General features: G+C 42.9%; 2 protein-coding genes across 2 annotated transcripts in view; one reads left to right on the top strand and one right to left on the bottom strand.

Annotated features, from left to right (window-relative positions):
• Positions 1-14,733, top strand: part of LOC104045353 (delphilin-like) — a 108,876-nt gene that overhangs the window by 30,624 nt on the left and 63,519 nt on the right. The gene's annotated exons all lie outside the window — the stretch shown is intronic.
• Positions 10,910-11,887, bottom strand: MC3R (melanocortin 3 receptor). Its single transcript, XM_009513941.2, has one exon. The coding sequence runs from the start codon at positions 11,885-11,887 to the stop codon at positions 10,910-10,912; it is 978 nt and encodes a 325-aa protein (XP_009512236.2).

Below are 14,733 nucleotides of genomic sequence, written 5' to 3'. Positions count from 1 at the left end.
AATATAGAGGCCAAAGCTACAGGGCAAATTTTCATGTATCCCTTGGAGGTTTTCTCTTTCTGTCCCTCTGGCAGTCAGCAGAGGTTAGGACTAATGCCCATCAAGCTGGCTGGAAGCTGATGTTCCTGGATAAAATAATATAAAGTCTTCTTGGTAGCAGAACAGGGTGGAGGCAAGCGTTCCCTCGCCTCATGCGATTGCCTTTGGAAATATATGAGCCTGCTAAGAGCATCTGGCATAGGTCTGGTCAGCCAGCAAAGAAGGTATTTTAATACAAGAGAAAAAAAATCTTTACAACGTGAAGTCATAGGGACATGTCAGCTCCCAGCGATACTACACAATAAATAGTCAGAGGTGGCAGAAATCGAACCTAAACCGGTTTCAGTGAATACTATATGAGATGAGAGAATAAAAAGATGAATTGAAACTCTGAGAACATCATGTTTTTCCCCTTGGTGAATTCATTTTTAAAAAGCATATTTAGTAACTTATGTGTGCTCTATCTGATTCCATGGCTGAGTGATTTCATCTCAATAGATTTTTTTGTAACTAATTACTACCTACCTGTAGAAATTCTGAAAAAAAGAAAAGATAAATACAATATTTTTTCTCTTGGTAGAAAGTCACTGCCCTATGAAAATTTGCTTTTGTTTCCAATGTCATCCCCATTTCTTCTAGCTTTTGATTTAAAATTCAGGTTTTCATAGTTATTAATACGGTAACAGAATTTATGACATATCTGGTTTATAATTTTAAGATACAATTTTTAATGACAAAAGAATATATGCAGTTTAGGCAATAACAATATGAAAAAATGATCAAATTGCATGCCAGATCATCCATAATAAGGCCAAATTATATGAATCAGTGGTGGAAACAATGTTTGCATTGTTATTACTCCCACAAGTCAACTTGTATATGCTCGCAGTTGTATATGCTTGGATATGATTTCAATTTCAACTTAGCTTACTTAGTTGAAAAAAAAAAGCCCGTGCTTTCTGATCTAAATGCACTTAGCACAGAGAACAATTGCTCATTACTAAAAGCTTTTTACTATTGAAATATGCAACTGTCACTTTGTATGAAAATACACGCACGCTTCTGAATTTAACATTCTCAGTGCACTTTTTTCTGCATCATCTAGTCTGATTTTAATCAATGGGAACTTCTATCATTTCATAAATAATCCAATATGGTGTCTTACTGACTAATTGCATTTACCTAAGTTGATTTTAAATGTTTACTTCTGTACACTCTGAAGTACATTAGCCTATATGAAGTTTCTCGGAGTGACTCCTGTGCATGCATCTGCTTTTTTTTGCACCTTGCAGGTGTAAGGTCCTGCCCCTGGGGAGGAACAACCCCATACACCAGCACAGGCTGAGGGATGAACTACTGGAAAGCAGCTCTGCTGAGAAGGCCCTGGGGGTGCTGGGGGGCAGCGAGGTGACCCTGAGCCAGCACCGGGCCCTTGGGGCCAAGGGGGCCAGCGGTGCCCTGGGGGGCATGAAAAGGAGCGTGGCCAGCAGGGTGAGGGAGGTTCTCCTCCCCCTCTGCTCTGCCCCAGTGAGGCCACATCTGGGGGGCTGCGTCCAGTTCTGGGCCCCCCAGTTCAAGAAGGGCAGGGAACTGCTGGAGCAAGGCCAGCGCAGAGCTGCCAAGGGGATCAGGGGCTGGAGCATCTCCCTGGTGAGGAAAGGCTGAGAGACCTGGGCTTGTTCAGCCTGGAGAAGAGAAGCCTGAGCGGGGATCTCATCAGTACCTATAAATATCTGAAGGGTGAGTGTCAGGACGGTGGGACTGGGCTCCTTCCAGTAGTGCCCAACGCCAGGCCAAGGGGCGATGGGAACAAGTTGGAACACGGCAAGTTCCCCCTGAACAGGAGGAGAAACCCCTTCCCTGTGCGGGTGCCAGAGCAGGGGCACAGGCTGCCCAGAGAGGCTGTGGGGTCCCTTCCCTGGAGACATTCACCCCCCGCCTGGACGCGGCCCTGTGCCCCTGCTCTGGGGGTGCCTGCTCACGCAGGGGGTGGGACGGGGTGAGCTCCAGAGGGCCCTTCCAGCCCCACCAGTCTGGGATTCTGGGATTCTAAAACAGGCTAAACAGTTTTTGCTTGTGAATCAAAATAAAACTAACCACCGCCAACAACAAAAAACCCAAACACCTCCCTCCACCCCCTAAAAAAAATGAATTTATTAACATATACCCAATCTCTTTGGCCATTCAAAAGCTTGCGCCAGGCCTACCCAAATTTTCTTCTTTGCACCCCCCAACTTTATGCAATTTACATGGCTCATCTCCATAAATTAAATCATATGTTGGTTTACTTTGCCCATGATCTCTTAGAAGTACTGGATGATTAATGGACTTTAAAGCATGTTTAAGCATTAGACTTTTATACCTTTATGCAAACGCATTTTACTGCTGGAATTGTCCTAGAGTTGTGATAGCTGGTTTCTCAAACGAGGGATGCGAAGGTGATTAATGCTGCCTGTGATCGCTCTTGCGGAGTACACGGTCACAGCTACTGACTACACGTTCTTGACTCAGAAGGAAGTGAAAAGCTGTAGAGTCACAGAGGCAAGAACTGAGGCTCCCACCTCATACCCAGCTGCAAAGCTGGAAATACAGTAACAGAGTCTGTATAACAACACTTTCTTTTAAGTTTAGGTGCATGTTTATACATTAAAGAACAACTTTTGTGTTATATAACATGCCTTTCTGATTAGAGAGCCTGTTACATAAACATTAAAATATAATGCAGTACACTTACTATGAAGTCGTACAGAGTTTGGTTTAATTTTTGGAGATCAAGTTGTATATGCAAACCCGTTAATTGCTTTCTTAAGATAAGTTTACTGCATGCCTCATGCTTGGTCTTTCCTCCTGATTTGTTTTACCAGAAGTTTTGAATTCCCAAGTCTACCCAAATTGCCTTCGTGCAGAGAAACCTGAAAATGAGAGATTATCTTTATTTACTGTCCATGCACCACTTAAGAACTTCAAATTATGAGTCCTGGATTTAGAGCGTATTTCCAAGTACATGCTGTACAATTTTAAGATTACTAAAGGCGAATCTTTTTACAGGTATCACGTTAATTGCTCACAATGAAGAAGCAGGCAATAAAAGGCTGCAACGGCTGGTCTGGTGTTTTGCCAAAAGGAAGAATAAGTTCAGCCTCATTTTGAGACACAAGTGTTTTGTGAAGAGGTGCTTTGTTCTTAAAGATGGGTACTAGCATGGGCTTTGTGAAATAAGACAATTACAATGATACGGATGAAGCCTGTACTAATTCGCTGCAGGCTCTTGATTTCACAGCTGTCGGTCTTACCTGCTGACATGCACCAAAGGTACCCAGCCCCAGATCTTGTCCTCTCCCACGTCTCAAACGTCACCACATGCCTCCAGTAGCTCTTTTGCACAGCTGTTCAGACTTCAGTTTCCCCTCCAGCTTTCTCCTGCCTCTCTTTTTTTGCCTAATATTTTCTTAGATGTGTTGATCCTGGCCATGATGAAAATCTGAATTGCAATGACTCATGGAATTAGTTCACTGTGTGTTAGAACTCCTGCCTGCTGGCAGTACTATAGCTCCAGGTCTCCCAGAGTCTGGGCAATCCCAGAACCAGGCTCTCTAGGATCTCAGAGTTGATGGCATAGCTAGAAGGGATAGAGATGCCTCTGCCTGACCCTTTCCATCATATATACATTTCATAAAGTGGCCACTTTAACTTTTTTGTAATTTAATTTCAAACTTGTGAAGGTCAGCCTCTACAAGGTTGGATAGAAATTCACTGTCTTTCACTGAGGTAGAGGTAAAAAGACTCCTCAGTTCCCTGAGAAAGTTATTTCAGAAAATTGTGGTCCTCTATTTTTTCTTGAATATAGAATTTTGCATGACCACTTACCTTGAGAAAACCAACAATTAGGTAAAAACATTTAGCGTGCTAAGTTTTAGCCATTCCTGTCAGCTCTCTCTGTAGCTGAAGAAGAATTGCTCCTGGCGTAGATACGGCAAAGCAGTGGCCTAATTTGACTTTTCTAGACAGTCAGTAGAAGAGTATCATCCTCTCAGTGAGTGCAGAACTTCCTTGCCTGCAACATCAGCCTTTGCAAATATTCACCACCATTCAATAAGGTATTATAGAAGAGAAAGAGAGTCTCGCAGTCCCAAGATGACCTGCGCAGCTGTAAGCTAACAGCAGAGGAAGTACTCTTTTTCTTAACGCACTTATTCTGAATCACACTTGGCTCTGTTTCTCAGCACGCACTTGAGCAGTTCGAAGTCATACACACCAACACTCATGCAAAACTCTGTTAAGGTGCAATGTGAACCCCTAATGAAACAAGTGCTAATAGGCCCTCCCTGCCTTTTCTCATCACAGGAAATAACTGTTCAGGCTGATTCTCCCAGCTGCACCTTTTCACTGCTTTGATGATCAACTCTCTCAGTAAAATGGCCCCTTTGGGGGAGGTTGTTTCAACAGTGCAGCTTTTGAAGGTGGGGAGGTGCTGCCATTGCTACCCAACAGCTCATGTGAAATGGGACTGTGTTGAGTGAGCAGACTCAAATGGGGACGTGTGTAATAGCAGGTGCGTACAGGCAGGAGGTCTGTAGTTGCTGTGCCTTACCTACAGTTTCTTGTACCCCTCTGAATATGTAAGTCTAAAGAAACATTAATTTCTTGAGTTGCCTGTAGGTTTGCCTATGCTTAAATGTTTATTTCAGTTAAGTTAGTGGTTTTGGATAGCTGGAGGTGTTTCTGATCCACTGTATGGGTGTTTATTTAAAAAAAAAAAGTCTTCATCCTGTTAATTTGAACTATATTTATTGCTATAACAATTAATACCTGGTTATAATATTTATGTGTTAATACATAGTCTCAAGTTCATCATATTTGGCCTCTGGCTTTGTAATTCAGTTGCAGCTTATCCCCAGTGTGTGTCCTTACAATTGTAGTGATTATATCAGTAATGGGTTGAAAGTCTTGTGCTGCTTATTGTTACGCCCATTTCAGTGAACGAGGACTGCTCTATATATTTTAATTTTTTTTTTCTAGAATGTTCATTTCTGACCTTGAATTGGTAATAATAGAGAACAGCAACAGTTAGGCTCAGAGGTAACTACTGACTGTGTTTAATACTAATGGAGGCAGTTTGAGCAGTGGAATCACAGATTTATGGATTTCCTAAGTAAATCTCACTTCAGCAGAGCCTCCTTTGCTTGTAATCACAAGTGAGGAATAGCCTCGAATGAAATCTGTGTGTTTTTTTTACAAACAAAGAAATGAAAAGTCTAAAACAAGACAAAAAAACTTTGGAAATTCATAACTGCTTAGGACAGATTCTTAGCTCTGGCACTATGAACATTCATACCAGCAAAATAATGGATTATAAACAATAAAAAGTGATTTCTATCACCATACCAGAACAAGGAGGAATGCCCTCTTCTGGTGTAGAGTCATAAATGAGTAAGAATAGCGAGTAGGTCCACTTTTGTTATTAGTGTTTTCAGAATGATGTGAATATTATATGAATTTAACTTAACTCTTGAAAGTCCTGGCTCAGGTCTTCCTCACAAAGTACGTACTTCTGGGCTTCTGCCCCGTGGACCACTACAGCATTGCGCAAACACCAGATTTATCGTGTTTCTGTTTCGGTGATGTTTCTAACTCACCTGTGGTGTCTCAGCCTCCCCACAGCAGGCAGGTTTAGGGCTGCTTTGCACAGCACTGACTTGGTGAGTGTGATGGAAATACACCTTTTGCTCAAATCAGCCCTGGTGCCAGTAGCGAGGTCCTGTGTTGGTACCTTACCCAGTCAGTGACTTTAGGCTGACTCTAACAGGTATATATTACAAGTGATGAATGAGCATAGCCCAATTTTAATTGCTTATGAAATATATAATGACTGTGATGATGTTAAGCTGGTAAATGATTATGAAAAGTGGGTTTGGAGCAAGCTTCCCTATACTTGTTATTTCTGGGAAAATTAATTTTAAACAAGAATAATAATTTTAAAAATGCTTGTTTTCCAAGCAGATTTAAAGCATTAAAAGCTACGTTTTTCTCTTTGGAACGAATCTGATACAGCTTATTTTCATCCATCAGTGTAAAATTTGAGTTCAGCTGTGACCCCATTACCTGGGAGCCTAGGAAAGAGCACAAGGAACTGTGCAGCTGTGCTGCTTCCAGTGCAGTGGGCTTCCCCTGTGCAAATGGGCCTCACCTGTAGCTCTGCCCTTAAGAATCTGCTTTATCTTCCTTCCTCAATGCTTCTGTCTGCTTAATATGCATGATTAATTGAAACACTCAAAGGCAAGGCTGTATTTTAACCTTTTAATTTTTAACCTTAAACTGAGCAGAACAGCACCATCTGAATGTTCTTCACAGTGATATATATGGACAGGAATTATTGATAGTCTGTTGTAGTGTTCTTTAAAATCTGTTTCTCTCCTCTGCCTTCCACCCGAAAGCTTGTTGAACACGGATATTGTGTTACAGCTGTGATAAATACTTAGATCAATGCCTGTACCAGAGCTCTTCTGAGAAGGGAACACCAGAGAGCCCTGTTGTGATTTGGTAGCAACATTTACAGTGATAGTTGGGGCCAAGCTTCAGATTACTAATGCAAGCTACATGAGCCCCCCTGCCCTGCACCCTGTAGCCTGCTGAACGCTGTCTGAATTTCTATGCCTTATTCAGAAAGGATCATCTTACGTCAGTTGGTGTGAGTGCAGCTTGCTTCTCCTCTTGGATGGTGGAGACAGGAGGAACAAGCTGTTCTGGAACTGTTGCATCTGCCATACCCATGTTGGGAATCTGGTTTCCTTTGTACTACCTCAGAGGTGTAGAACTGAGATTGGGCTGAGCTGCCCAGCAAAGGGGTTTCCAGTGTATGTTGTGAAGCAGCATTCCTTTGTGGGTGAGCTTCAAAGTCATTGTAATGGTTTAGGTATAGCCACCAAGCCAAACAGCTAGCCCTGGTCCCAGACCAGGCTTCAACAAATAGAAGCATCTTATTTCAGTGAAGAGGTAATGAAGGTATTTGTACTAACGGCCCTACCGATAGCCTTGGCTGACTGCAGAATTCTGTGCCTGGACTTTGTTATTTATCCATTAGGATAAATGTTTTCAATTATAAAACATTTAGACACGTATTGATGGGAAAATTGCATGCATAGTGCTGAATTTTATACGAAAGAGGCAAACCTGTCTGTAATTTGCAGAATATGCTGTGTTGACTTAGCTGGATAACTCATGCTCTAGTGAATTCAAACACTTGTCTGAATATATGAAGGTTATCTAACAAGTCTTTGAGCAAATGGTATTCCTACAGTGCTCGTGAACCGCCTGATTTTCTTGCAGAAAAACTGAATCAATAAATCTGTATAAATGGCACCTTTAGATGAAAAGGATATTATCTCAGTCTATCATTTCTCATATTATCTAGGGGGAAACTGCATATATCTTGTTCAGCCCAGCACTCTTACCAAGGAAGAAACACTTCTTATGAACAGATTATACCTTAGCTTAACAGTAATAGCTCTGAAAGTGTTTGCATTTCACTGCAATTAAAAATAGGGGCAGATTCTCAGCAGATGGAAATGTTGCTCTGGTTACTAGCATGTGTTAAGGACTGCCCTATACCAGCCTGTGTTGCTGCGATATCTTTGTTCTGCTGTATGGACACATCTATAGGGTGCGCTGCTGGGAAATGATGCTGTTTTGGGGGGCTTCTGCTGATGTTCCAGTCCCTCTGTGTGTGTCTTAAGTGAGTCCTGACTTGAGCCTCAGCTCTGTCCCTGAGGGTGAACGCCACTTCCAGGGCTTCCTTCTCAGTGAAGTGTCAGGATCTGGCCCACAGCAATGGTGTGCAGTGGTATTTCCTTAGAGTGCAGTTCTTCCCTTCACTTCCATTTCACACCTGGACCTGTAGCTGTCAATATTCATTCGCTGCCTCCTGTTGTGGGGTTCAGCCCCGTGGAGGCTGTTTATTTCCCTTCCTATTATGGGCAGGCTTGTGATGGCCACCATCCCAGCTCCATGCAGGAGACTGCACTGTGGATTTGCAAAGTGTGAGTTAGGGCTGGGAATCTGGAACCGGGGCTGGACAAACCCACCATCCATCTCCAAGGATAACCTGTAGGGAGGAGCTGCACCTTCACCAGCTGGTGCCAGAAAGTGAGAGAGGTCTTTGAGGGATTTCATGGATTCTCTTTCCATCATGTTTGCCTGTGGGATGGAGGCGCCTGGCTTTTTTTTGCTCATTTTTGTGTAGCTCTGTGGACAACCTGTAGAATTCAGAATTTTTTGCCCAGTGTTAGACTCTATTTCTAGTCTTAAGAACCAGACCACCAGGGCTGTGGTTTGACATGGCATGGTGCTCTGATAGAAGCAAACACGATTCGAAGTGATGTCTTCAGATTGTTTTATTCAACAGACGTATGTTTTGCTTAAAGGCAAAGCACAGTATGAATCAGTCTCATCTAAAATCACTTTTAAAAAGAGAAGTAAGTAGGACATCAGGTGCAATAAAAGCTAAATACACAGGAACCTGAGACAGAGTATCATGGCAAACCATGCTCCAGAGTATAAGGGTACATAACACTGACAACAGGTAGAGTTTTTTACAACGAGTAGGTGCAGCCTTTCCACACCACAAAAGGGCAGGTGTGTGGTTTCCTATGCTGATTTGTTTCAGTTCATCTTGATGTGCTACATCAGGTGTCGCAGCAGTAAGACAGGCTGAGCTAACAGACAGATCTTAGTAGTGCCGAACTGTAATGTGTGAGACAGAGGTAAGGCTGAAAGCACTCAGGTTTAGCCTCCGTGCCAGTTGTTGAGGTTTTCTCTGGTCTCTACCTGAAACATGGGAGAATTTTTCATCTGTGCCTGTTCTGCCACATGCTCCACAGTGACCTTGGTGGGTTTTTTTTTAGTTTAGTATTTTTTTTTTTTAAATGAAGGGTTATGAGATTAGGTAAGTGTTGGGAAGGTGGAGGTCTGGAGGATGGGGTTATAGGAGGAAAACAACTTGGTTAGGGAATCCAGGGTGTCATCAGAGGGCAAGGGAAATAGGGAACATGAGGTTGGTTTGGGCTGATGGGCAGAGTGTGGCTAGAGCACAGGGGGAGAGATGGTTCTTGGCCCCATGAAATTTAGATACTCCATAGGACTGAGAAGTTAGGTTGCTCCCTACATAGGTTGTAGGATGCTGAGAATAAAACAGTCAAACACGGGCCAATATTTGCAAACTGTGGAACAAATCTTCCCCATGGACAGCCAGAGCTGGGTTCTGGAGCCAGTAGCAGTGAAACACCATCAGCCCGGGTTGTACCAGGACTAGTGTGTGAATGCAGAACTGGAGGCAGAGAAAACTGGGAAGCTCTGGTCTGCAGAACTGTTCCTAAACTGACAGAGGGGAGTCCCAGAAACAACGACCTACCAATGCCACTAGAAATAAATAAATAAATAGTCTTAAGTCCAATGAGACTTTTTAGAGATTTGAAAGCAATAGAGGACCCTGAGGCTTTCAGGTTACTGCCTTTCCTAAAAATGAGATACCAGAAAGGTCCAAGTAGACTTTAGAATGACTTTTTCCTTAGTCTGGCACTGTCTGTGATACTGCCTGCATGTTGCATTATACACAAATAGCGTCAGCCTTTGCTCAGTTACAATATGCTGTTTGAAGGCCACTTACATGGTTTCTTCCCACAAAAAGCAGAGGCAAAGACTAAATTATTGTAGCTGAAGTTGCGTGCTTTACATGCCACTGACTTGCACACAGAGTTTGAAAATGATTGCAAACAGCACGTTGCTTTCTTGTTTCCAGTGCAGGTGTGTCCATCCACTGCACTCAGTGTAAAGCTCTTTAAGTAAAAAGACACTGACCCATGACACATATTTCTCAATGCATAGAAGTCATATCTGCCATACATATCTTGTTTCCTCTAGGCACCTAACTTAGCCAAATAGATATCTCTAAACACTCCATGCAGCTTTTACCCAAAGCTAAATTCAAACTATTTTGCATTTTAGCTATTCCTTATGTTCAGATCTGTGTAGTCTTCAAAATTTTCTAGGGATGGGTCTCCTTAGTGACAATTCATCAAAGGGAGATTTCCATGACTACTTTTATCAGCATACCAAATGTAACATTGATTGGTGCATTCCAGTTTAAAAACAAGAATAAAATTGAAGATATAATATTCCTGTGTCACAATAAGTGATGTAAATGCCTTCTTCATACGAGTCGCTTCTGTCAGGCAGCTGTTTAAGTCACTATCACTGATACAGTAGCTGTTCCTGTTCACTTAACTGATTCCTACTGAAAGAGTATTTAATTGCAAGAGGAATGTTTACTTTCACCCTTCATATGTTGTACTCGCGTTGCTTTATAGCAAGCAGCATAAATGTCAGTCCACTCTTTCGATTAAAGGTGGAGGCATGGGAGTAAGTGTAGAGCAATGCTGTTACCTGTTGGCATTTTGATTTGTCTTGCAAGTGATTAGCTTTCCATAGAGGTTACTAATGGAATCTTTTAGAAAACACTGACTTGTTGACAGTGGCACAGAGATAAAGCAACAGGTACAAATGAATGGTAGAGAGCATCTTATTTAAGCCTCTCTAAGGTAGTATTCCCTTACAGGATTCATTTTTCCAGTTTCTTGAGCTGTTTTGTAAGCCACTCTGGATTTCCTTCTGTTAAAACTATTTAAATAATTTAGTTGAATCTGGTTTTCATTTTGAAAAGTATAAATCAAGGCATCAAGTGGAAGATTATTTTTTTCCTTCCTGTGCCATTCCTTCAAGCACTGCTCTTAAAGTGGAGCTGCCTTGCCTCTAGAGAAGTATATTCATACACCTACTGTGTGTATTCTCTCTCTATTCTCAACACAAAGTCAGATGTTTACAGCATGCACTGTCCCACACTCATGCTGTAACAGCAACACACTATTTCTTTGAAAGTCTTTCTCATCTCGAGACTCCGGAAAGCATAAATGAGTGGGTCGATTACTGAGTTGCACATTATCAAGACCAGGTAGGTATTAAAGTGTGAAGTGTAGCAGATGCAGTATGGATTCATTGGGCAAGAAATGATGAGAATGAGGTGTAGGAAGAAAGGTGCCCAGCAAACAATGAAGACACCAAGTAATATAGTGATGGTGACGGCGCCCTTCATGCAGGTACGCTGGTAGGGCACCCCGTCCACGGGGAGGGCTGCAATCCGCTTAACATGCAGGCGTGCAAACAAGAACATGTGAACATAAAGGGAGGCCATGAGAAAGAGCATGGTAAAGAACATGGTGATGAGACAGACAATGACAGTTTTGCTTTCTGAGTAGGCAATGAATATGATGCCACAGATGATACAAGCAATCCAAATGACCACAATCAGGGTTAAAGCTTTCTTCACAGTCATGATGCTGTGGTAACGGAGAGCATAGAAAATAGTGATGTACCTGTCAATGGCTATAACCAAGAGGTTGCAAATTGAGGCTACCAAAGAAATACAAATCATCGAGTCAAAAACATTGTCCATATGCTGAATGAAGTGGTCGTCAATGATCAAATAGCCGTTGCTCAGGATTGCGATCATGATAGTCTCCAAGGCATTTGACATGCTCACTAACATATCTGCCACAGCCAAGCTACAAAGGAAGAAATACATGGGAGAATGTAGGTTTCCATTTTTCAGCACTGCAAGAATGACAAGGATGTTTTCCAGGAGGCTGATGATCCCTAAAGTCAAGAAGACCTCGGCTTTTATGAAGACCTGCTCACAAAATCCATCACCACTTCTGTTGTTCAGAACTGAGTCATTGAAGTCTTCAGTCACGTTAAGCAGCACAGGCTGAAATGAAAATGCAAAGTGTGTGGAATTCATTGTCGGCAAAGGAGTTAAATTCACAAGTGATTATGGACCTGATAGAGCACAGGTTAAGAAAATAGAAGGGGAGAAAAGAAAGAAAAAGGAAAAGTCCTTCGAAGCTGTTGCTGTGTGCATGGGATGGAATCCAGGAGGCCTTTTCTTTAGTCACTTTTACAAGTAGAAACATAAAATTTGCATTTACAGTGAGTCACAGGCTGTTGTTCTCCTTTACAAGAAAGTGAGCTTCAAATCTTGCAGGCATCAGACAGTTTTCTCTGAAGGCAAAGATCAGCAGCAGCCCATTGTTGTTTCTAGCTCTCCTGATGATTAAAAGCAGGGAGATTTCTCGTCTGCTGAGGCCAGCGCAGGTTTGTTGCCCATGTGTTGCAGCTCAGCAAAGTATCTCTTGCTATTTCAGTGTCAAGAAAGGAAAAGAGAACTCAGGGATTTATACATGCCTGAAAGAAAAAAATAAAACCAACTCCTACTTAATCCTCCGTGCGGAGCATTGGCCATTAGAGAGCAAGTACCTTCCTGACTGACAGCTGCAAACACCAGGTACAGCATCCCCACCAGCAGATCTGAAACTGTCTGCCGCCCTCTGCAGACAGCGAATAGTATGGATTTGCCTTCAAATTCGCCTGAAAAAACCGGGATTTTCATCCAGCAAAACTTTATGCCTCCCATGGGAGTGAGCCCGGGCAGGCAGGGTGCCCATACACCATCCTGGCCTCTATGCCTCTCCTGCTCGGGGCCAGAGCTCCTTTTGCCTGGTCTGAATGAGCTGGCTGAGCCCTGAGCTGAGCCCAGGCAACACCTCCTTTGACGTCCTGGGCTCACCTGGGCTTTGGACCTCAACAACCTGAGGGTGAGCTGTAGCACAGATGGGGTGTGGGTGCAAATAATATGCCCATGATATAGTTGCTGAGGGACTCTGAAAGCTGTCGTTACGTAGGTACCATTGGCTTCATCACAGAACAGCTCCCAGGGATTTCATTCCTTGCCCACAAAAGGTTTGGGTTTTGTTTGTTTTACTTCCTAAATTCCTTGCTCACAAGTGAAGCAAAGTGCAGGCGAGAGTCTCCGCACTGTGTTCTCTCTGTGCTGTGACTCTCCAGCTCTGCTGAAGGATCTCGGTCAGCCTAAAGGCTTGACCAGCACTTGCAAATGGATCTGTTCGGGGTTTTTGTTTGTTTATTTCCCTTTTTGCTTCCTCCTGCCTGCCTGCAGAAGAGTGCTATGTTGTACTGGCAGAGAAGGGTCATCCCAGGAAAGTCAGAGGCTCAGCTGGGTATTAAACCAGTTACATGGAAGTTAATTTGTAGCTGAATTCAACTTCCAAACCATCCCTGGCAGCACTGGCTTAAAGGACAGGGTTTCTTCAAGTTCAATTACCTCAGTTAAGCCTTTTTTCTATTTTCTTTTTTTTTAATACCATTGCCCAGTTCATGCGAATGGACACTTAATGTTGGCCTGGTTTCCTTGGTAGCATCTCCATCAGCCTGAAGCCTTCTGATCTAACTGCTCTTGAACTTTCTCATCATGCCTTAAATCTCTGAAAAGTCCTTTATTCCAAAGAGTAAATGCTAGGCAGGTGGGACTGCCCTGATATCAGACCTATTTTAACAAAGGTTCTTCTAGTAACCTTTGTGGGCTGTTTGTGTGAACACAGAGCTGTGGGGTGAGTGCGTCTCACCCAGTATGGTACTGGTTTGCTGGGCCTGTCCCCAGTATTTCAGCAGGGCCATATACCCTTGGGCACCTGTACTAGAAGAGCTGCCCAGACAGACATCTCTGCTGGAGAAACAAAACCATTTTCCATGCGCCCTTTCCTTTCTTTACCTTTTCAAAAATAATCCTTCCACCCAGCAGCTGCTGCTTCTCACAGGAGCCCACCATAACTGATCTTAGCTGGAATTGTCCTGATTTTAAGCCTATGCAGGACCAGGGAGATTACAGTTATCGTATATTAACAGGCAAGCATAAGGTAGATCTTCCTTCCACATTATTCACTCACACTATATCTCTGTAGTGAATTTTCTTAGTTTGATTTTTTTTTTGGAAGCTCTCACTGATGTCTGTATACTTCATGACTCATGTTTTTGCAGAACTACTTTAGAATCAAAGCCACACAATGTCACGTGTACTGATGTTTGGTGTTTCTATTACAGGTTTGTTAGCTCAAAAAGTTACAAATATTTTCCAGTTTGATTTTGAGCCCACAGAATTATCACATACCCATAATTCAATACCAAGAGGCAACAAACCTCAAATGCAAACTCCAGATGATACGTTTGCAGGGGCAATATCCAGTGCAGTAATTTTCATCTGAAAAAAAAAAAATAGCTGGGGGCTCACCCACCAACTTGCCCAGTTAACATTTTAAAGATTTTAATTGGTCTTTTAAAGTCTCTCCCTAAATTCACAGTGATGTATTTTAAAGCAGATGGCTTAAAACAACAAACTCTCTCTCCCATGCCTCTAATCCCATGGCAGGGAAAAGATATTCCCTCTGTTCAAGAGTAGCAGTTATGGATTTATGCCTATAGCAGCTATCTTTATTTTGTGCAGTGAGCCCCAGTTGCTTCTTGCCAGCTTTCTCGGGCTGATGGAGTGAGATCAAGATAGCGATTTCAAGACACGATGACTACCCCTGGCCTTGTAAATGGAGTCTTTCCAGCTGAGGAGGAGCCCATCTTTGCCAGGCTGGGCAGATGTCCCTCCCTGCCAGCTCTGTCCTTGGGTACTGTCTTGGGAAGGGGCAGGTGGAGGTTGTATCCTCCCAGGGCAAGGACAGGCTCAAAGGCAGAGCTCCCATTCATAGAAGAGGAATAGCATCCACCTGGCCTTGGCTCTGGGTC

The sequence above is a fragment of the Phalacrocorax carbo genome, chromosome 14 (assembly GCF_963921805.1).
Source record: "Phalacrocorax carbo chromosome 14, bPhaCar2.1, whole genome shotgun sequence".
In the NCBI taxonomy this organism is placed as follows: Eukaryota; Metazoa; Chordata; class Aves; order Suliformes; family Phalacrocoracidae; genus Phalacrocorax; species Phalacrocorax carbo.
The sequence above is the reverse complement of the archived record's forward strand: the minus strand, read 5'-3'. Positions and strand labels throughout refer to the sequence as shown.